We start from the raw sequence: 24,695 nt of genomic DNA on the forward strand, positions 1-24,695 counted from the left end.
TTTACGTGTAACTAAGAAAAATTGAATTATTTTTCGTGAAACATATATTTTTTTTATGTTATTGTTATAATTAAAAATTTAAACATGTTTTTTAACTAATATATTAAAAGCGCCTTTAAGCTGAATTTTACTTCAATGTAGAGGTCATGAGATATTTTGATTGGGCTACATACAACTAAGTAAAGATAGACTTTTTTTATTCTCTCCAAATAACCAGAATAGTCTAAGCCTGATGAGTTTATCCGTATAACTATATTGCATATTGAACAATTAAATGGGCCCAGTAGCCCCCATTAATGACTATTCTGCTAGCTAGACATTTTAGAGCTCAATTCAAGTTGCTAGCTACGATTTACTACACTATTTGTCAAAATCCACCATATATGATTACCAAACTTTGTCAAAATCCAGATTCTATGTAAAATGAATCAGTAGCACAAGTGAGACAGTCGTGGGTCTACCGTTTAATTGAGATATTATTTGTTTTTTGTCCTCAATTGGTTCTGGGTTCTCCGGTAGCTAATGGGTATTATCCTTGTTGTGTTAGTTGTGTTATTATTTGTGGAAACTGGAACTTCACAGTCAAATGGCCATTTTAACAATACTAACAACCTCATCCAATCTTTCTGTGGTAGTAATCCTACTAATAGTCCGCCAATCTTCAAAAAAAATCGCAACTCTACATTTGATCAACTGCGAATGCAATTAGTGAGAACCAACCAACTTTATGCCAGAGCACAGGATTTAAGTGCAGGGGAAGCGGTCTTTGCACTAGCCCAGTGCTGGAACTATCTATCTGTTGATCAGTGCCTAGCTTGTTTTGATGCAGGCGTTTCTAAACTGGTCACCTGCCCAGTTGGCACGGGTGCCTATGCTTTGATGGATAACTGCTTTGTCAGGTAAATTATACATTTATACCGATTTCTTCTACTTATATAACGTTACATAGATAATTATGGTGCCGCATTTTGTATATATCTTGTATATCCTGAAACTTTTATGTCCTATATTTTTAAGGTACGAGGACTTTAATGACTTCTACAATAATCCATATGTCTCCCAAGATGGGGTTGGCACTCCATACTCATCATGTGGAAATCAATCATCTCGGGCAGTGTCCACGTATAAAGAAATCGTCGATAAGTTTTTATCGGATATTGCAGATGTTACTCCAAAAATCTCTAAATTCTATGTAGCATCTGCAAGGCAAATCACAAGCGAAAATGTAACCGTGTATGCGGTTGCACAATGTATGGAAAATATCAACAAGACACTCTGCAAAGCATGCATGGATAAAGCATATGACAAATTAAATGATTGTTTGCCCAACACAGAAGGAACTTTTTTCGATCTAGGCTGTTTCGCAAAGTATTCAGAGACCCCATTTTTCAATGACAACCAGACAATCGATTTCACAAATATCTTAAATGGTAATATATCATTATTATGGCCATTTGTTGTGTCATTTTCTTGAAAGCCTAATTTCTTAACTAATGAGTATATTATAGGGCATTCAAGTAAGGTATCCTTAATTGCTGGAGTGGTTGGGGGTGTCCTTTTTTTACTTATCCTTGTTCTTTGGTTATTGCATCGACAACGGAAGAAGATTAAGAAGAGAGAACAAGGTGCTCTCATATCATTTGAATTCTCTCATATAAACTGTTTATTCATGTATAAATATCTTTAGTTTCATAATACTGATAAGATTCATGATTCATGTAAATATATGTGGACATTTTGTGCAAAATAGAAGCAGCGGATTTGGAGGGGGCTGTACATTACAATTATAAGGATCTGCAGATGGCAACCAATAATTTTAGCAATGCAAATATTCTTGGGAAAGGAGGTTTTGGTGAAGTATTCAAGGTAATACATTTTCTTTTTATTCGCGAAATCAAACGTCCACAGTAGAAATTAAGTTTAATCAGTTCATTGACTAATTGTTTTTGGATGGGTTAATAGGCAGCACTAGATGATGGAAGTATTGTGGCAGTGAAAAGACTTCATGTACAACATGCTAGAGCGAAAGAGGAATTTGAGAATGAGGTTAAGCTCATAAGTAATGTTCATCATAGAAATCTTCTACGTCTCCTTGGGTGGTCCTCTCAAGGATCTGATCTACTTCTAGTCCTCGAATATATGCCAAATGGAAGCCTTGATACGTACTTATGGGGTAAGTCAGAGTTGCAAAAATTACTATTGATGATTATGCAGATTTAATCTTCCTTTTTAGAAAAAAAAAGCGGTATTCTAACAGATATATATTGATAATGAAGGTGCAAAAAGAGGGACATTGGACTGGACCCAAAGATATGAAATAATATTTGGGATTGCTAGGGGTCTTGCTCATTTACACAATGAATTCCATGTGAAAATCATTCACAGGGACATCAAATCTAACAACATTCTTCTTACCGATGATTTCAAACCAAAAATAGCCGATTTTGGTTTGGCAAGGTTTCAACCAGACGACGAAACCCATGTTAGTACCAAGTTTGCTGGGACATTGTAAGTTTGATTCCCATATTAGTAAATCCTCTGTTTTGTGTCTAGTAAAAGCAGCATGGCTGGATTAGTGGTAAACATCCTTGCCTTTGGAGACAGAGGTCATGGGTTTGATCCTCATCCCATGCAAAGGTTGGAGGGCCTTTTCTACCATTTAGGTAGAAACTGGAAGCAGCCTCTCTACTTAGGTAGAGGTAAGGTCTGCCTACATCTTAACCTCCCCCATACACCGTCGAGGTATTGGGGCTCAAAACCCGCGGAAGGCGGCACTGAGCAGTTACTTACTTACTAACCAACTGGGTTGGATCAGTGGTTGGAGCTCATGCCTCTGGAAACAGAGGTCATGGGTTCGATCCTCATGCCCGGCAAGGCTGGAGGTCCTTTTCTACCTATGGTAGAACCTGGAAGCAGCCTCTCTACCTTTGGTAGGGGTAAGGCTATCTACATATCAACCTCCTCCATACACCGTCGAAGACGGTATTGGGACCCAAAACCCGTGGAAGACGGCATTGGGAGTTACTCTGCTCTACTCCACTCTGTTTTGTGTCTAGTCAAAACTCATATGTTTTTACTATCTTACACTACGATCCGCAGGGGATATACAGCACCGGAATATGCACAATATGGTACTTTATCGGATAAAGTTGACACTTACAGCTTTGGAATTGTGACTCTTGAAATCATAGGAGGCCAAAGGAGTACTGAAGTGAAATCCGATCAACAATCCACTGATTACCTCCTTGAACATGTAAGATGTCACTTTTGTAATTTTATGTCCACCAATTTTTTTTTAAAGAATTATATATCCGTATGCACTACTACTAGTTGGGGGACTTAGATTTTAAATTCTTGGTTTCAAATCGGATGTCAGCAAAATATTCTAAGAATTTTCTCAAAATTATGTAGTTTCCTTTTGTAATCAAAAATGTGAATATGAAAAACAATATGACTGAGTCCAAACATGTGGTTAATTAAAAATAATAATAAAAAAATAACTACAAGAATATACTATTAGTAATAATTGTTGTTGTAAATAAGGTTGGTTGTCCGCTAATAAGGTCTTGACTTAAAATGATCAATTTAGGTTTGAGTCTTGGTTTTTACATAGTGAATTATAAGGGATTTTTCATGATTAGAAATAGGAATAGGATATGATGTAGTTTTTAAAAAAAAAATATATATAGTAATAATTGTTGCTCCACTCATTACTAAAATTTTGGGTTGAATAATAACGTTTACTAGTGTTATTGTTGGGTCTATTAACACAACTGCACAAGTCAAGATATATATGGACTTCTCGTCAGATAGTGCTAGTAATAATTGTTGCCCCACTCGTTACCTAAATTTTGGGCCAAAACAAGAGAAGTTATGGACTTATTCGTCGCCGTAGTTTATACGCCATTATTTTTTAATGATTAAGTGCTAAGTGTATTAGGATACTATTCGTATAAGTAATGTTTATATGTATTATACTGTATAATATACGTTTAACTATACAAAACATACATTGTTGTTAATGACTAAAAAGTGCTTTTGATTTACCACTTCCTTTAAAAAACAATAATTAAGTATAGCAGTCTGGTAGATTTGAGTATAAAACTAGGGTTAAGTATCTGAAAGTGTAAGTAACTTTTACATTTTTCCTATTGTGTGAATGTAATTTTCATTTCGTTCATTGTATGTAACTAACCCGCTAAATTTGAATGATTAATGTAAAATTTTTACGTTGACCAATCAAAAACTTCTACGTGGCAGCTCATATGGTGTGCCACGTATACACTTTTACATTAATCGTTCAATTTAGCGAGTTAGTTACATACAATGATTCAAATAAAAGTTACATTCACACAATAGAAAAAGTGTAAAAGTTACTTATACCCCATATATTAAACCCATAAAACTAGCACGGTTTTCTTTTCGATAGTACTGAAAAACTTGATACCATTAATCATTAAATTAACGCCAAAAAAAAAAAAAAAAATCGTTATTTTCTACACGATCCAAAATGGCTAAAACATTAAAGAGCTTTTCGTAAATATCAGTATTTTGTGACAGGGACAAAAACAATTGCACACTCTAGTAGGGGTGTTCGCGGTTTGGTTTTTACCCGGTTAAATCGCAAACCGAACCGTTTAAAAAATCAAAAAACACCAAACCGTTTTTGAATTTGGTTTTGGATTTGGTTTGTAACCAAAACCGAAATAAATATGTGGTTTTTGATTTGGTTATGGTTATATGATAATGAATTTGGTTAAACCGAAAAAACCGAATAACTTATATTAATATTATGTATTATTAACAATATTTAATGCATATATTTTTTTGTATGGATATTTATTAATGTATTTTTTACTTTTTATTTTTTACTTTTTATGTCTATTTGTGTATTATGTTAACTTTTTCCTAAAGTTAGAAAAATGCAATTGACAAACAATGAAGAACTTTGATGATTTTTTTTTTAAATTTGATGACAAATAAGAGTTTAGCAGTATCAGTTATGTTTACTTATTTATCCATGTCGTGTTTGAAGTTTAAATTACTACTTTAGTGAAAATTAAAATTATGAATCTATTTTGATTGAACACAACTTAGACAAAAAAAAATGGTGAAATTGTGTTTTTCATATTTGGTTTTTTCGGTTTGAAACCGAAACCGAACCTAATTCTAATTTGGTGTTCGGTTTGGTTTTTTAATTTTGAATTCGGTTTTGGTTTTGAAAAATAAAAATAAAAAAACCGAAAAACCCGAACCAAATAAACCGAATAACCAAAAACCGAACCGATGAACACCCTACACTCTAGTCCTCCTATTGACAATGAGACCTAAATCAACTAGCAATTTTTTAAGTAGTAGTTTGGAAGCATGAGAAATTTTATCCATAGATCCGGGTTCAAAATCGGGCTGAGTTTTATAAGGTTTCGTTCATGTAAATTAATGAAATGTATAAGTTTACGGTCATTTAAAAGAAAATGCAAGCCTTTATTTTATTAGATATTCATCTTTTTTTCTTACAAAATAATCAACATAATTTATTCATTTGAAAATTACTTTTAAAAAATCTTGATAATTAATTAAAATGTTTAGAATTAGCCTAAAAGAATCTTAATTCAAATGTAACTTTATTTTTCTTGTCACGAAAATAACCCGTATAGTAGATTTTGCTTGGTTATAATATAGAATACGTAGAAATAATCTGAAATACATCATACATGAAAGGTTGGTTGTATACTTGTATATACAAAAAATTTATCTTCATTAACTTTTCAAGAGTCATTTTGAACTCTCAATTGACCAAGTTTCATTTGATTCTCTAAACAGGCATGGAAGCTGTATGAGAAAAAAACTCATATAAATTTCATTGATGAGACATTGGACTTGAACCAACATGAACAACAACATGTGATAAAGATAATTGAGATTGCTTTATTGTGTACTCAGTCAGTGTCGAAAAGACCAACCATGACAGAAGTGGTTTTGATGCTTCAAGAGGGCCAATCTTTGGGAAAAAGGAAGCTAACAAGGCCAACTTTTGTTACCAATACAGATAGGAGGATTCATATAGGCTCTTCAAAGAATTCTATTGGTATTGAAAACGCTTACGAAAAACCATAGGCAACTAGGAAAAGTAATATATAAAGAAACGGTTGATATTTTAGTTAAATATATCAATTGTTTTTTTTTTTTTCCAACTTTGTAATATCTACTAGATTTTAGACCCGTGTCAAATATATGAGTTTTACAACATTATGGATCAATATAAGATTTAGTCAATGGAAACAGAAAAAATACTTATACATTAAATGTAAATATATATATTCTTAAAAAGAAATTGAGATATTCAAATGTTAATGATGAATGCTAAATCATATCAAGGTTAGATGGTGTAGCAAATTTTAGACAAATGTTTATAGTGTGAAATAACTAAAGTTGTATTCATTGTATGTAATCATCTTTAAATTATGTTCATTGTATGTAAAAAGGTATATGTGGCAACCATATATAGTTGCCACTTATTAATTTTTTATTGCTCAGATATATTTTTTTACATACAATAAACATAATTTAAAGATGATTATATACAATGAACACAACTTAAGTTGTTTCACACATAGACATTCGTCTAAAATTTGTTACATTGCAGGATATTTATCCATATATATATATATATATATGTGGGTGTGTGTGTGTATATATATATATAGTGAAAAGTTATTTTGAGAACCTTTTTTTTACGAGAACCTTTGAGAACTTTTCAAATCAAGCCCAACCGATGATTATTCTTTACAAGAAAATTGTTTTTTGATTGTTTTTTGAATAACTTATGTGTAACTTTGAAGTTTATAATTGTGTGAAGGCATGGATTATCATCTGTTATACATTTATGTAGAGATTTGGATTCTTGATCACATGTGCACGAATATTGCTATGATTATATGTAATTGACTTGCATACATGTGATCATAGCAATATTCATGCACATTTGATCAAGAATCCAAATTTCCACATAATTATATAACGGATGATAATCCATGCCTTCACACAATTATAAACTTCAACATTACACATAAGTTATTCAGAAAACAGTCAAAAACAATTTTCATGTAAAGAACAATCATCGGTTGAGCTTGATTTGAAAAGTTCTTAAAGGTTCTCACAAAAAAAAGAGTTCTCAAAATAACTTTACCCTATATATATATATATATATATGAATGTTTATACATATGAACTAGTGTGGTACTCAGCCATATTATATATACTTGTAAAAACATCTTTGTTCTTATAATATAAAAGCTAATCAGATATCTCTTTACCCAAAATATATAAGAAAAAAACGGGTGATAAAGTTGGTAGGCTGGCTAGAAAAGGTGATTTAATATGCTTGACATGCGTATGAACTTTCTAAGATGATGTAATTGACAACTTCTTTTACAACATGTGGTTATCTTACCCGGCTTTTAAAGCTGACACTTGTTTATTGAAATGTTGTGTATACTCAGGTTGGATAGTGAAGTTTGTTTAGAGTGAAACTTGGATATATGGTAGCTTGATGAAGACTTAATTATGCAACAGACTGCCTCATTTATTTAGACATTTATTGCTTACGTCATTGAGATTGTTTTGTCGTTTGGTTGTTGGTTTATTTATGGATTTCTTAGACTATCGTCATGATGCAATAAGTAACACCAAAACTATAATTGACATTTCAGTTAAAAAATTATTATGTTTTAAAAGGGATCTTTCCGCATCAAATGGTGGTTTTCTATAAAATATATATATATATATATATATATATATATATATATATTTGAAATCCCTATTTATATAATGGTGGGTGTTACATGCTATGATTATAAGATGGGTTGATACAATTGATTTGCATGATTTTTTTTAGAAATGTTTGAGATGGTTGATTGATTGTTGATATACATGATGTTCAAATGTTGAATGGCTTGTATGCCTAGTATACTAGACTCTTCTAGGATTATAATGTCAAGTGCACGTTAAGCACCCTAAAAGTAGTTCTTTGTTGTTGTTCGAGTATAGCTAACGTTGGAAGTCTTAAGATTAATCCACACTAGTCTTGGCTACTGTGTTGATGTTGGTTGTCGTTTGGGGATAATCTAGATACCCCCTTCATGACTAAGTCACGTTGGTAAATTTTTCAGACGGTTTGGACCGACGATTACAGCTTGAGTAACGACTTACTCGTGGATTGATTATGCCTATTAGGAACGATGCCAATGGACATGCAAAAGTATTAACCATCAAGTAGGGTATGTGGTACCTTAACGGTCGAACAATCACCTATGCACAACCTGCGTTTGCTTAGAGTGACATAATCACTATCCTTTATTGTGGCATAACTATATGTATTGATGTTGAGATGTTTGTGACATTTATAAAATACATGGTTATTTTATTTGGCTTTTCAAAAGGTAATACTTGTTTCTTAAATTGTTGCGTTTCCTCATGTAAGACATTGAAATGGTTAAAGGCATGGGCGTAATGCTTTGATGAATATGCTAATTAGCCTTAGTAGTGGCTAATAATAGTGTTAGGTCCAATTTAACTGAAAACTGGAGCATCTTCAGTTGCATTTGGAGACCAGAAGAATTGTCTAGAAATATTTAAAGTCCAATTGCAAGTGTACAGTTATGCAACTAAAGACTTCCTCCAGTTGAGCTCTGACTAGATTCAACAATCATTCTAGTTGAAGTCGAAGACAACAAGTGGGAGATAGAGAATGACCATAGCAGCGAAGCCAGTGACATTCTACCCAGATCAATACTGGAGAGCATTAGTGTAAGTACTTACAAAGCTTTACACTGATTACGAGAAAGACCTTTTTGCTTTATGTACCTTTATCCGGACAATAGCAATTGTCTATGATTAAAGTACAAAAGTGCATAAAGCAGATTGGATAAAGTGACTTTATGTCTTACTTTATCAAGCATTTCAAAGGAATTCAATACACTTCCTTAAATGCTCTCAACCATATTTATACTGCAAAGTTGGAATCCTAACACCAACTTTACCTATAAATAGAGGTCTTTGCACAATCAAGAAACAACCTTTGCATAATCAGACTTTGCATATTCTTGGTGAACTTGTGCAATATTCTCTCAATCGTAAAAAGAAACACTTCACAACTTTAAGCGTTTCGATTGTTAAAGAGAATTTCCAAGTATTAAATCAATTATATTTCATAGGTTGTTAGGATGCTTACATCTTTGTATTATCTTGGTTCCGTAAAAGCCTTGTAATTTATTTAATCATAATAAATAAATTACAATTAAAAAAATTACAACTTGGTCTCACTAATTTACTTTATTGTATTTACATATCGCATTGTCTTTACTTATTTAATAATGTCATCTTATAAGTAATCCTCCAGTTAACCTGGTATACAGTTCACTGCAACTGGTCACGTCCAGATTAGTGAAGGTATTGCAAAAACTCTCACCATCGACATAGAGGTGTCTTCAGTGGTACCATCTCTTGAGTTGAGACTTACAAATAATCAATTCATAATGTTGGATATCTTCTTATGTTGCATGTTTGGATTGCATAAGACTTTCTTTTATTACTGTTGTGATGTTAGTAAGTAACATCAAACATTGTGATGACATTTCTGTTAGGAAATGGTTAAGTTTTAGTTGAGAAGTTTTTATATTTATCGTTAATTATTTAAAAGTTTTTTGAAATCCATATGTAAAGTTGGGTGTTAAAGGCGACCCCGAATATGTTGTTGAAGAATACATTATTTATATGGTGGTGGTGGAAATGAGATATGGTGGTGGTGGTGATGGCTAGATGGTTGGACCTAGCTGGGGAAAAAAACTGGAGTCTGTTTTACTTTTGTTTTGTCTAAACAAGATTGAAATGATATCTTAATAAAACATTTTAATTTACTCCCTAAACTTTTTCTTAAACTGGAGTCTGTTTTTCTTAAACTTTTTTTTTTCTTGATATGATACCTTAATTTTAGCTTTTGATTCACCAATATGCCCTAAACATTTAACATTCATCAAATTCAGTGTTGTGAGACTCAGCCGATACAACTGATACAACCGAGTCAGATTGTATCGGCCGACTGACGATACGAGTTTGTCATACTTGGTTTAAAATCGGTCAGGGTTCTAGACTCGGGTCAACTTGGTCATGACTTGGTTTTATCGATCAAGACTCGGTTATATCAGATCGGGTCAACCAAAGTCAAACTTTTCTTTTTCTTTTTTTTTAAAAGTTTTTATCAATTATGTTAGTGTTTCTAGACAATTATGTTTAAGTTGAAAATTTATGTTATGTTTAAGTTTAAAGTTTTATATATATTTTTACTTTTTTCTTACATATAATTTCAAAAACTATTATTTTATACATAAAAAACTCACTATTGCCGATCCGATAACGATCTAACTTTTTAAAAATCCTGACTCCCCCTCGTCGATCCGATCCTGATTCCCGAATTCAGCAATCTTGATTACATTCCTCCTATTAATTTACCAAAGATACTCTAAACAATTTCGACTCCGCAATCATAAAATAACTACATTATTACTTTTAAATAAAAACACTTTTACATTGATAATTAACCCACCACAGTGATCACCACCCCGCGGTCACGGACTCCTCTATCATCCGTTAACGCCACTTCAGCCGTCTCGCATGGGCATACGTGTGTATTAAATAGGCAACATAATAACACAAATAGTTTATCTTTAATTGGTATAGGTATAGTTGTAAGGTCTGTCTATTTATGGTTAAAAAAGTCGTCTCGGGTTTAATTCTTTACTGAAGCATTCTTGTTTTAGTTATTTGTTTATGGCGCCATCATCCGCGTAAGAAAAATTAAAGAAAGGACCGGGTTTGTTAACTGTTTTATGATATACATTATTCCCAGTACGTAGTCAAGATTAAATATGTATATAAATTAAAGTTTTGGGGCAGAGATGGCCCATCCGCTTCGCCCATGGTAAGGCCGGCTAATACTACATAAAATAAACGCAGTAGCTAGTCACCATCAATGACGATTCTGTCACACTTTTTTAAGAATAACGAAATTTGGCAAAATCCAAATTTTATGTAATTAAATTTAATCAGCACCACAAGTAAGACGACCGTACGTGGGTCGAGATATTTCTTGTTTTTCCTGAAACCGTTCTGGGTCGTTCTCCGGTGGCTAATTATGGGTTTACTAGTTGTGTTGCTTGTGTTATTATTTGTGAAGACAGGAACCTCACAGTCAAATGGCTATATTAACTATACTAACAACCTTATCCAACCTTTCTGTGGTAGTAACCCTCCTAATAGTCTGCCAAATTTCATAAAAAATCGCAACTCTACCCTTGATCAACTTCGGATGCAATTAGTGAGAACCAACCAACTTTATGCTAGAGCACAGGATTTAAGTGCAGGGGAGTCGGTCTTTGGAGTAGCCCAGTGCTGGAACTACTTATCTGTAGAGCAGTGTGTTGCTTGTTTTGATGCAGGCGTTTCTACACTGGTCAGCTGCCGTCCAGTCTACACGGGTGCTTACGCTTTAATGGATAACTGCTTTGTCAGGTACGTAAATTCTTCTGCTATACCGATTTGTTCTCTACTTAATTATAACGTTACATTACATATATAATTAATTTTGGTGCGCCACTTTGTGTTATTGACAACTAGATTAAAAGTTTGGCTAACCAAGGTATAGAAACTAGATTGGATATGATGTGCTTGTGCATTTTTCTATCTTGTCTAATTTATTTTCTTTCCTCCGTAACACATCTATTATTCATTGTTATTGTATTTGCCCAATTACCAACAACGTTTTTTGGTTTTATGCCATATACTTGTATAATAACGAAACATCACGTTTGTTTATGTATTTAGTTTTGTTAAATTCCAAGCCAAATTAATCATTCAGCTTCTCATCTATGTAAACTAAACTGAAATCCGATAAAAATTTTACCGAACCTTTAAAATGGGACCTTTGAACTACGAATCTGAGTGATGTAAGGCTGTCAATATTTAACACAATCAAAACCTGACCTGAAAAACAACTAGGTTAGGAATTTAGGATGGTGTATCTTCGACAGCTTGATTTTTTCTTGGTTAGTTGAGGCTGGCCCTAAAGATATTTCTAATAGTAAGATGATGACATGTGAAAAAATCAGGAGACAAGATTAGGAAAGAGAATTAGTGGAATCCACATGTTAAATTATTATGATTCTAAGATGATTTTTAGGCATATGAGTTAGGTTGATTAATCATTTTCCTTTTTATAAACTATATATACATGAGAAGCATTATTTTGAGAACGCATTTCTTTTAAGAACCGTGAGGGACTAAGGGCTCTTAAATTATGTTCCGGATCACATGTTTTTTTTGTTAATTCACATGTGAAATGTTATAAAATATATGTTGCAGATTTTTTTTTCCCAAAACCTTATATATAGCCGTTTGTTCACATGTAAACGAAAACATAAACAAATTCATAAAAAGCTACTTTGAATGTTTTATAAAAACGTTTCTTCCACGACATATATTTTTATATGAATAAACAAAAAAAACATGTGATGCAATATATAATTAAAAGTTCTTATGATTTTTGCAAGCTATAGTATTAAACCCACTTCACGGAAACCAATCCATTTGGTTCGTCAACCCATATGTTAACATGTTACATGGTTCGGGGTCTGATTTAGCATGTTGTTGATTATGGTTGAAGTCCTCTGACCTAATACTTTTTGTTAGTCGGATTACCGTTAGAGAGTTTAACCTACCAACCTAAACGGACCTGATTGACAACCCTAATTTGATGTCTAATAACCCATTCACAGTTATGGGTTCAAGTCTCATGAGTGGTGCTTTGTATATATATATATATATATGTTAAAATATTTGTTTGTGAGGGGTTCCCCATCTAAGCTTAGATGAGAGACAATCCCATATTCACTTACCATATATATATATATATAGGGGTGAGATATTTTGAGACCACCTCTTATTTTAGGACCAACTAGGACCATTGATTTTTGTACACCACTCATGAATCATGTGTAAGTTACACATGTGTACTTACACATGTGTAAGTTAACTTACACATGATTTTTCTGTGGGCCCGTCACCGAAAAATCTTAGTGTTTTTACAAAAAAGTCTTGTATATCGTAGTAGATCATGATGATGGTGTGTAACTTATAAAAATCAATGGTCCTTTTTTGGACTTTTTTTAGTTGGTCTCAAATTATCTTTCTCTTATATAGTATATATATATATATATAAATATAGGTTTTAGGTAAAATAAAACAAGTATTATATTAAAACAAATAAAATAATAGGTTTTCCTTCATTGAAAATCACTGTGCATCATGAAAATCATCGTGCATCAATTGTTTCGTAAATCTTCGTGCTTCAGATTAAACATGATCTAATGGTTAAGATCTCGTCTTATTTATTTTACTTTAATACTTGTTTTACAATACCCAACCCCTTTCTCTATATATATATATATAGATTGTGTACTGTACGTACTTGTCTTAAAACACAAGTTTTATACATTTTTGCATATGTACATTTATATTAATTAGTGTGTACTTTTTAATTTCATGCAATGACTAAAAGAAATACAATAGTTAATTTGCCTTAATTTCATAATTTGCACTACAATTTGCTTTTTAATAATTATTCTTGCTCAAAATTATTGTCTCGAAACAAAAGTCACTTAGAAAAAAATGCAATAATTATATTTTCCATCCAAAGGTGGTTGATATTATCATAAAAATTAATTTTGATTATGACATTTATAAATGAATTATCATTTTGGAAAAAACTAAAGAAAAGGATGGATAGCAATTTTGATACGAAAGGAATATAAAGTCAAATTTGTGCGTTGAAGGCATTGTTTAATGTGTATATAAGAGAAAAAATTTAAGAACCACCAGTGGAGTTTCCTTGACAAATTATCAACGTAATACTGAAACTATATATTAACATTTAGCCGTTAAAAAAAAAAAATTTTAAAAACTTTTAATTTGACAAAAAGATTATGGGTAAAAGAATGAGTGTTCATCGATCAGTTTGATTTTCAGGTATTCTGTTTATTCGGTTTGATTTTTCTAAATTTTTTTTTTTCAAAAGCAAAATCGAAACTATAACTAATTCAAATTTGGTTCGGTTTAACTTTAAAACTGAGAAAACCAACTAAGAAAAAAAGTTGTTAGCCTATTGGTAAAGTCTTTGACCTTCGGGAGGATCCACCTGGATTCAAGTTATGTTTCTCACATTTGTGAGAATGGAATATGGATCAATAGGGGGTTTTTGAGAGTCCTGATTTCCAAGCATACGTGTAATTTAAAAGTAAGAGTATGATAGAATGTCGTTAAAATATATATATATATATATATATATATATATATATATATATATATAATCACAAAACTAAGAACGGATGACAAATAGACCACTTCTAATGTTTTTCAGCTTAATAATCACACGTATCTCAATTTTGATATACAAAATTAAACAAAACATCATTATAACTTTCACAATGAAAAACAGTATAAAAAATGATTTCATTGAATACTTGATAAGAATATTGGTTAAATAGTTTACCTTGTTGAAGTCGTGATATGTGGAAATATGTAACCAATTAATGAATAAGGTTCGTATATATATGTAACATTTATATAAATAAGGACTTAAAAAATAAATTTAAATATATATATATAACACATACATATTGTAAATTAAAAAGTTGATGAAAAAAATTAATAATTATTTGACAACAAAAAGGATGAACACGTTCCGTTTAATTTTTTAAAAAATGAAATGGGTTTTCCATTTTTATATAACAAATTAAACCTTTAAAAAGACATTATAATTAGATTTTCCATCTTAATAAACTAGATACATGTTAAAATTGTGATGAGAAAAGAATGGGAGAGACTGAAAAATGGAATATAATGAAAATATATTTTCAAGTTTTCAATTAAAAAATGAAAAATATTATTTTTTATAATTAATTTTTTAATGTTTTAGTAGAAACTATGATTGGAAAACATTTCCTGTTTTGTTTTCTATAACCAAACGCACTCAGTATCTCATGAAATCAAGTCTTGAAATTGAGCAAAAATCGAACTTTAGTCTATCGTGAAGAGACTTTCTTATCATTGGCCATCATGCAAATTAAACTTTGCCTAATTGACCATTGCCATTTTTGTTAAAATTGACAAACTTGTAAGATGGCTGAGTGTATAACCTAATTTTTTGTCAAATAATATTTATATAATCATTTATGTTTATTGTAAGCCCTAATCTATTATGTCCTATATTTTTAAGGTACGAGGACTTTAATGACTTCTACAATAATCCATATGTCACCCAGAATTGGGTTGGCACTCCATACTCATCATGTGGAAATCAATCATCTCGGGCAGTGTCCACGTATAAAGAAATCGTCGATAAGTTTTTATCGGATATTGCAGATGTTACTCCAAAAATCTCTAAATTTTATGTAGCATCTGCAAGGCAAATCACAAGTGAAAATGTAACCGTGTATGCGGTTGCACAATGTATGGAAAATATCAACCAGACACTCTGCAAAGCATGCATGAAAAAAGCATATGAGAAATTAAATGGTTGTTTGCCAAGCACAAAAGGAATGTTTTTCGACATGGGTTGTTTCGCTAGGTATTCAGAGACTCCATTTTTCAATGACAATCAGACAATCGATTTCACAAAGATCTTGAAAGGTAATTACGCCACTTCTTGTTTCATTTTCTTGATACAAGATTTTTTTTTTTTTTTTTTTTTTGATATTAACCACTTAATTAACCTCCTTGCTGATACCTACAATTTCATATTATAGGGCATTCAAGTAAGGTATTCTTAATTGTTGGAGCTGTTGGTGGTGTTCTTTTTTTACTTATCTTTGTTTTCTGGTTATTGCATCGACAATGGAAGAAGGCGAAAAGTGAACAAGGTGCTCTCATATATCTAAATTATCCGATATAAATTGTTTTTCCTTGCATAATCTTAGTCATTTTTATCTTTAATTAGTTTCATAATATTGATAACATCTATCATATATATGTGGAAAATGTTATGCAATACAAGTAGCAGATTTACAAGGGGCTATAAATAACAATTATAAGAACAAGTCGAGTTGGATCAAGTGGAAAACCCCTTGCCTCGGGAGACGGAAGTCAAGTGTTCGATACTCACCCCGTATAGGCACAGTTGTTGTAAATTACAATTACAAGGATCTGCAGGTGGCAACCAATAACTTCAATAATGAATATATTCTTGGGAAAGGAGGTTTTGGTGAAGTATTCAAGGTAATACAGTTCTTATAATTCCTAAACTCAAGGGACCACATTTGAAATTAAGTTTAGTTCATTGACTAATAGTATGTGGATGGGTTAATAGGCAATACTGGATGATAATAGTATTGTGGCAGTGAAAAGACTTCATGTACAACATGCTAGAGCGAAAGAAGAATACGAGAATGAGGTTAAGCTCATAAGTAATGTTCATCATAGAAATCTTCTACGTCTCCTTGGATGGTCCTCCCAAGGATCTGATCTACTTCTAGTCCTCGAATATATGCCAAATGGAAGCCTTGATACATTCTTATGGGGTAAGTCGGAGTTGCAAAACGTACTATTGATGATTTTGCAGATTTAACTTCCTTTTAAGAAAACTGGTATATATTCTAATATGAAGGTGCAAAAAGAGGGACATTGAACTGGACCCAAAGACATGAAATAATATTTGGAATTGCTAGGGGTCTTGCTCATTTACACAATGAGTTCCATGTTAAAATCATTCACAGGGACATCAAATCAAGCAACATACTTTTAACCGATGATTTCAAACCCAAAATAGCTGATTTTGGTTTGGCAAGGTTCCAACCAAACGGCGAAAGTCATGTCAGTACCAAGTTTGCTGGGACATTGTAAGTTTCTTTCATATCAGTAAATTTTTTGTTTTGTGTCTAGTCAAAACTCTTTTGTTTTTACTATCTAATACTAAAATCCGTAGGGGATATACAGCACCGGAATATGCACAATATGGTACCTTATCGGATAAAGTTGACATTTACAGCTTTGGAATTGTGACTCTTGAAATCATAGGAGGCCAAAAGAGTACTGAAGTGAAATCCGATCAACAATCTACTGATTGCCTCATGGAACATGTAAGGGTGCAGTTTTATGACCACCAAATTTTTTGTTATAATGAATTATATATACGTATGGACTGTTAGTTGGGGGACTTGAGATCTATCAGACAGGTAGGCGTACCCGGTTTTTTGAAAACTCTATGGGAATGGAAGAATTGCATACGAAACACGTATGAAACATTTGATTGAAGTTTCCATATATACGAAAACATTTTTTCGAAGTTTCGATACCGTTGATTTCTAATTTATATTAGGGTTTTAATGGGATTTTCCTATTCCAAAACCGACTGACCGTACATATTCTCCAACCCAAACGGGCTATATTATATATATACAATTCTATCATAATCAGACTTATTATGTTCCAAAACCGATTAGTAAACATTCAATCAATGAAAGTGTATCTTTAATTATCTTCTTTTTTTTTTTTTAAAAATCGATTAGTAATTTTCAAAAATCTTTACCTTCAATGCATGTTTACTAATCTTTACCTTCAATAACTTTTCAAGAATCGTTTTGAATTCTTTATCGACTAATTTTCATATGATTCTCTATACAGGCATGGAAGCTATATGAGAAAAAAATTCATATAAATTTCATTGATGAGACATTGGACTTGAACCATCACGAAAAAAAACATGTGATAAAGATAATTGAGATTGCTTTATTGTGCACTCAGTCAGCGTCGAAAAGACCAACCATGACAGAAGTGGTTTTGATGCTTCAAGAGGGCCAATCTTTGGGAAAAAGGAAGCTAACAAGGCCAACTTTTGTTACCAATACAGATAGGAGGATTCATATAGGCTCTTCAAAGAATTCTATTGGTATTGAAAATGCTTACAAAAAGCATACAAATTAGAGGCAACGTGATTAAGTAATATATAAAGAGACGGTTACTTAGTTACATATTAAAAGATGTGATTGCTTAATTATATTTGTTTCTAGTATGTATTCGTTTATTATAAATGCTGTAATAGCATGTCTAAATATATATGGCCGAATTTATGAAGTTACGAACTGGTGTGGTACTCGTAAAAACTTTTTTAGTATTGTTAAATCTATATTTATATCTATACAACATTATAAAGAATTTAGGTTTTTTTTTTCAACTAAGTAATGACTTAAAAATGACCTTTTTTATTTACTATATTTAAAAATCTCCTCTTGATGTACTTAAGTTATAATATCTATTTCAAATACCTATAATAATACATTTGATGAGCTTAATTTAAAAAATTTACCATTAACTCTTAAATAACTATACAATCCCTTTTATTATTTTTTTAACAGCTATTACCCATGTTACATCAATTACTTTTATATTGCTACCGTCACTACCACCCGTCAACACCATTACACCGTCACACTATGTGATCATATGACTAGTAAAAGCTAATCGGGTAACCTTTTCCCAAAATAGAAAGAGAAACCAGTAATAAAGTTGTTCTACTAGCCCGAAAAGGTGATGACTGTTGCAAAAATCTTGTAAATTTACTTTTGAACAACAGCTTCTGACATAGTGACATATGTATGCCATAACTAGTATTCCATCAAACATATCTAGCTTTCGTGGTGTACGTCTATCCTTTGATAAATGGATTGAGATTTTTTTTTGGGTAATGGAATACCCCGATGATTTTATAACAACACGTAAGTAATGTTCAGTACAAGAAATGTGTCAGAGTATCACATTTGTTTATATATGGCATACCATATATATTACAAGCATTAATCAACAATAAACACTATTACTTCCAAGATGGTAAGTAACAATAACTAGGAAGTAGGGCAAAGTAATCTCCAATATGTGACAATACCACCAGACTAAGCAGATGCTACGATAACATCTTCCAATGCATTAGGGCTGATTAATTTGCTCCTCGGCATTTTCCAAGCTTCCAAGTGATGTCTATTCCTTCCTTGATCTTTGAACTTGAAATTCAACAAACACAATCTAACCGTGTCAAGGATTAAGTCACATATCTGAACATGGCTTTTCTTATCTCTTGTGAACAACCTTACATTGTGTTCCTGCCAGATGAAATATGTGGAAGCTGCAACCAATAACTTCCCTATAATACTTTGTGTTTCTCTCTCATTAGAGAAGGGAGTTAAGTAGCTAATTATGTTTTCCCATTTTGCTCGTACAAGTTGCATTTGAGCAAACGGCTTCACTAATGTCCATACTTGCATAGAGAACTGACATTCAAAGAAGAGATGGTTATGTGAGTCAATTCCGGTGTTACATAGGGGGCAACACATGAGGTTCAAGTTTACAGCCCCTCCTACATCCCATGGCTTCATTCTATCTTGCGTCTTGAGCTTCATGTTAAGAACCAACCACATATGGAAAGAGTGCCTGGGGATACACTCTGAAAACCAAACCAATTTAGCCCACTCTACATCTGGCTGCTTATGTCTTATAGTATTCCACACTACACTGGCCGAGAATTGCTTCTCGACTCAATTAGTATCATACCAAGTTAGTTCATCCCTTTTATTGATCAATTGTGAGGGTTGGAGGTTTAATAAGACCGGGTATAGGTCATACTAGGCCCATGGCCATTTCCACTTTCCATCATTTACAACCTCAGCAACTTTGGAGTTTAAATTGAAACCCGCTCTAGCAATATCCCTTGGTGTAATTACAGCTCTAAGAGGACCCTGGGAGGACCAGGTGTTGCTCCACACATGTGTGTCTAAGCCATTACCAATGCATTTCCAAATATAGGGTCTAATAATATCACAAACTTGGAGAAGTTTTCTCCAACCCCAACTTATATTTCCTTTTGGAACAACCTCCCAAAAGTTGTTTCCTTTTAACTTATAGGAGTAGATCCATTCAACCCACATAGAGTTTCGTCTAGTGAGGATGCTCCATATATGAGTAGCCATTAAGGCTTTATTAACTTCAGTTATGCTTTTTATAGCCAACCCACCTTCAGTCTTGGGGAGACATACCTGTTTCCAAAAGACTTTTGCTTTTCCTTTTGTCACCGAGCCCTGGGACCATAAGAAACCCCTCATCTTTTTTTCAAGATCTTTCACAATGCGAGCAGGTAGTATGAAGACTGAAGCCCAGTAGACATGAAGTGAGGAAAGAACAGAGTTAATAAGTTGTAATTTACCCGCAAATGACAAGGTTTTCATCATCCAATCATCAAGTCTCTTCTCCATTCTTTCTACAAGGATTTTACAGTCCTTGTAAATCAATTTTGTTGAGACGAGTAGCACCCCCAAATAATGTACCGGCAACTTTCCTTCATCAAATGGCAGGATACTAAGGATTCTCTGTTTAACGTGATCATGTACATTACAAAAAAAGGCTGTATTCTTTATAGAGCTTGGCACCAACCCAGAAATTCCTTTGAACTTTTCTAGCATATCCATAATAACCTTAGCTGACTGTGCATCCCCTCGAGCAAACAAAAAGAGATCATCTGCAAAACAAACATTAATAATTTTTTGTTTTTCACAATAGGAGTGATACCTTTATTCCCCATAATCCTTGGCAGCTTTTTGAAGGAGAAATGAGAGCACCTCCATGACAAGTGTGAATAAATAAGGTGACAAAGGGTCACCCTGCCTCAAACCTCGCTTACCCTTAAAGTAACCATGTATATTACCATTGATGCTAAGAGAAAAAGAGGTACTCGTTACACATGCAATGATCCAATTAACCATAGATAAATAAAAACCAAATGCGATTAGCACATCCCTTAAGAACTTCCAACTAACCATGTATGTTATAAGATATTTTCCTACCGGGGACAAATGCAGATTGATTGATGTTTACTACCTCATCAAGCCCATTTTTAATCCTATTCGTGATAATTTTACTAATACACTTGTATATAACATTAAAACATGAAATAGGACGGTAATCAGTTACAAGGGAAGGAGTTGTAACCTTTTGGGACCAAAGCGACAATCGTATGGTTTATCTCCTGGAGAAGCGTACCATGACAAAAGAAATCTTGGATTGCAAGACAAACTTCATTACCAACCACATCCCACGAGTTTTTTAAGAATGCTGATGTGAAACAATCTGGTCCAAGGGCCTTATTCTCACCAATTGAGAACATAGCTTCCTTCATCTCTTCGCTAGTGACACTACGAACATATGGGCTGCTGTTTGGGGTTTAAGAACATTCGAAAACAGCCCATTGCAATCCATAGTAGATGTGTTAGATTCAACACCAAGGAAATTTTGATAGTAGTTAACAATTGCATTAATAATAGCACTCCATTCTGATTCACAGCCACTTGAATCCTTGATTAGCTCAATTCTGCTACTGTGGGTTTTAGTTTTGATCGAGTTGTGGAAATAGGCTGTATTGGAGTCACCCAGATTGAATGGATTGAGATTTTCTGTAAGCCAAAAGATAAAAACTAAAAGGAGTTTAGTCATTGAATCAAAATCAAAGGTTAAAATTTAAAAATAATATTTGAATAAAGCCTTGACTTTGATTCAAAGGTCAATATCTTATCAACTATACCAATAAAGTTCCCTCTAAATTTGATAAATAAAGTAACGTTTTTGCTATATAAAAGCCTAAGGGATGGATATAAAATGCATTAAATATTTGTACACTTACCATCAAATTTAGATGGTATGTTTTTGATATAGAAGGTACGACATACATAATCAATCTTATTATGCACATTAAGTGTAGCCTTTAGGGTTGCATTTATCATTTTTCACAAAGTAATTAAAAAAACAAATATTGGTTTGTTGCATACAAAACGAATTAAGGCAATAAAGGTTCCTTTTTATATTGATCTCTCGAACTTCCATCCATCCATTCTAAGATCCTAAATTCTTATTAGAATGAAAATAATACTAGCTAATTAATTTTGGCTAATGTTTAAACCAAAGCTTTAAACTCGCCTCAACACACCTTCTCGGTTGACCACTTGGATCTTCAACGGCCTCCAACTTGAAGGGGATATATCATACAATTGATTATATAATAAATATGGAAGGATGTAAGGCTCATGAACCTCTTATGTATTAACTTCTAACTTACATGGACTAGTTACGTCAAAGTCTATAACTAAGTTAGTCTAAGAATTTGTTCGGAGATTAACAAGTTTGTTAGGGGACTAGTAACTAAGTAAGAACAAATATCTAATATGTATTCGTTAGTACATACGTGTTAGTAACTTATATATGTGGCGAGGAAGGATTATTTGAGAATTTATAAAAAAAAAAACACGAGAACAATTATGGGCCACTCAATTTGTCCCATTTTCTCTCTGTTCAGTAATAAATTATAATTCATCTATTTCATTTAAAATGTTTCATCTTCCAAACCGTACATCATTAGATGGGAAAAAAAAACATGTGTAGTATTAAAATTTTGTTCTCTAATAAGAGATACAATTCGATATACTTTTGATTACTTTTTAATTTTCGTTTTTTTCCCTTGTACTTGTGTACCTACACATGTGTAGGATTCTTCTTTTCACATGTAAATTAAAAAATGATCATTTGTACATAACAATGAAGGTTAAGGGCAGAACCCGTCAATCCATGGCGGAGCCATGGTGGCTAAAGGCGGAGCGCGTCAGTCCATGGCAGAGCCATATCGGCTAAGGGCGGAGCCCGTTAGCTAGATCACCTATGACCTATCATCCCCTATGACCTATCACCCTCTATGACCTATCACACTATCACCCTCAATGACCTATCACCCCCACCAGCTACCATTTATGAATTTCCTTAAGGGCGAACACCGTTCCGAATCACAATTTTCGTTCAATCTACACATGTGTAGGTTATATGTAAGTAACAAAAAGAAAACGTAAATTAAAAAGTCATCAAAATTATATTGAATTGCATCTCGAATGAAAGATAACGAAATTTTAAGACTACTATACTTTTCTTTTCATCTAACGATTTACGGTTTGTGAGATAAAACATTTTGAATGATTTGGATGAATATTTTTATTTTATAGAAGAGAGAAAAAATGGGACAAAATGAGTGACTCATAATTTCTCTCGCGTTCTTTTTTGTTTGTGAGTTCTTAAAGTAACACATCCCTATGTATGGTACCCGGCCCAAACTTTAAAAAAAAGTTAAACCAGAAGACATATCAAATTTAAACACATGCTACATCTTATTTATAGCCCTAATCTTTTTTTTTTTCAAAACATTGTGTCGTGAAAAGAGAAATATTATGCTTAAAAAAATTAGCAAGTAAAATATAACAAATAACTAAAGATTTGGTAGTGATTCTAAAGTAGTAAAATAAGAACGGTGAAGTCCATGCAGTACTATCTAGTAAAGTAGTAATGGTGTATGATCTATGGCCAAGAAGAAGTGCATATCTTCAATTGTTTTGGCCCAAATAATAAGTCATGAGTGGGGTAAGGGTAAGTGGGTAACAATCATCACTATCTAACGAAGAAGTCCATACATATCTTGACTTTTGACCCAATAAGATAATTAGTAAACGGCTAAACGCTATTAAGCCTATTATTAAATGGCAATATAACAAACTACACCATATACTTCATTATCAGACGTAGAAGTCCATATATATATATATATATAGGGTAAAGTTATTTTAAAATTTTATATATATATATATATCTTGACTTGTATTAATGGACGACCCAATAAAATAATTAGTAAATGCTAGCTAGTATTATTATTTGAAGAAATTTTATGTGGTGTTTGGTCTTCATCTATTTCTCCATCAATGTCATCCTGTAGATATTTATATTCAAATTAAAATATACGTTGATGTGATGATCGTGTTAGAAAAATAAATCTTCTTGGGCAAAAGTGGAAAAAATTAAATATTGCACGTAATAATCACGACTCATTACATAGAATATTCAAGTAGTTATTAGTACCCAATGATCGAATAGATCGAAGAGGAAATATTTGTTTCAGTTACTTGATTTTAAATTTTTAATACTTGATAAAGGGTCATTTTTGTTTTTCTTATCTTGCACATATATACAATCAGTTACTTTAAGAGTCTCACTTATAAGTAGTGACGGATACATAACTTTTAGAGAACGGGAACCATTTTTTTTTCTTTTTTTTTTACCTTAAACTACGTTAGAACCTAGTATTTTAATTAGAGCTTAATAATATACATGTATAACTTTAAAGTCGGGGTCCTCAAAAAATCGGGTCTTGTGTGGTTGCCCACTTTGCCCAATGTCTAAGCCCCCCATGTTCATGATGGAGGGTTTCGACAGTCATGAGTTTCATTTTATGCATGCGTGGTTCAAGCTTCACATACTACCTATTTGGATGTTATCGTTGTATCTTGAATGCTAACTACTATATCAATGTTTTTCTGTATGGTACTAAAAGTATAAATTTTCCGAATATAGAATTAAGCGGATTAGAATAAAGCGTGTAGATAAACAATGCATTAAATATTGTTGTAACAATATCATTTTCCTATTAGAAAACGTATTAGACAAACTTATCCGGAATATATATACCTCTGTCCATACTCCATGTTATATTCATACAATTGATCATTTTCACTCGAAAT

The 24,695-nt window shown here is 32.5% G+C and overlaps 2 protein-coding genes across 4 annotated transcripts; both read left to right on the top strand.

Moving 5' to 3' along the window:
- The first annotated feature begins 409 nt into the window (after positions 1–409).
- Positions 410–6,187, top strand: LOC122605374 (cysteine-rich receptor-like protein kinase 2). Its single transcript, XM_043778309.1, has 8 exons — positions 410–899; positions 1,018–1,430; positions 1,509–1,625; positions 1,751–1,866; positions 1,963–2,173; positions 2,277–2,508; positions 3,100–3,253; positions 5,824–6,187. Exons 1-8 carry the CDS (start codon positions 523–525, stop codon positions 6,115–6,117), a joined length of 1,914 nt encoding a protein of 637 aa, XP_043634244.1. The 5' UTR covers positions 410–522; the 3' UTR covers positions 6,118–6,187.
- Positions 6,188–10,956: 4,769 nt separating this feature from the next.
- Positions 10,957–18,192, top strand: LOC122605372 (cysteine-rich receptor-like protein kinase 2). 3 transcript variants are annotated; one of them, XM_043778306.1, is made up of 8 exons: positions 10,957–11,568; positions 15,329–15,741; positions 15,858–15,971; positions 16,106–16,326; positions 16,418–16,628; positions 16,715–16,946; positions 17,033–17,186; positions 17,731–18,192. In XM_043778306.1, exons 1-8 carry the CDS (start codon positions 11,192–11,194, stop codon positions 18,028–18,030), a joined length of 2,022 nt encoding a protein of 673 aa, XP_043634241.1. In that variant the 5' UTR covers positions 10,957–11,191; the 3' UTR covers positions 18,031–18,192. The 3 variants fall into 3 exon arrangements, with proteins under 3 accessions (XP_043634241.1, XP_043634242.1, XP_043634243.1); XM_043778307.1 differs by having other exon boundaries at positions 16,109–16,326; XM_043778308.1 differs by having other exon boundaries at positions 16,112–16,326.
- The last annotated feature ends 6,503 nt before the right edge of the window (positions 18,193–24,695 follow it).

The sequence above is a fragment of the Erigeron canadensis genome, chromosome 6 (assembly GCF_010389155.1).
Source record: "Erigeron canadensis isolate Cc75 chromosome 6, C_canadensis_v1, whole genome shotgun sequence".
Taxonomy (NCBI): domain Eukaryota; kingdom Viridiplantae; phylum Streptophyta; class Magnoliopsida; order Asterales; family Asteraceae; genus Erigeron; species Erigeron canadensis.

Bases quoted from the DNA above. Each gene is read 5' to 3' on its own strand.
- LOC122605372 (XM_043778306.1), top strand. From the start codon at position 11,192: ATGGGTTTACTAGTTGTGTTGCTTGTGTTATTATTTGTGAAGACAGGA. The intron at 15,742-15,857 runs GTAATTACGCCA...TTCATATTATAG, and splicing joins TTTCACAAAGATCTTGAAAG to GGCATTCAAGTAAGGTATTC. The intron at 16,629-16,714 runs GTAAGTCGGAGT...TCTAATATGAAG, and splicing joins CCTTGATACATTCTTATGGG to GTGCAAAAAGAGGGACATTG.
- LOC122605374 (XM_043778309.1), top strand. From the start codon at position 523: ATGGGTATTATCCTTGTTGTGTTAGTTGTGTTATTATTTGTGGAAACT. The intron at 1,867-1,962 runs GTAATACATTTT...ATGGGTTAATAG, and splicing joins GTTTTGGTGAAGTATTCAAG to GCAGCACTAGATGATGGAAG. The intron at 3,254-5,823 runs GTAAGATGTCAC...TTCTCTAAACAG, and splicing joins CTGATTACCTCCTTGAACAT to GCATGGAAGCTGTATGAGAA.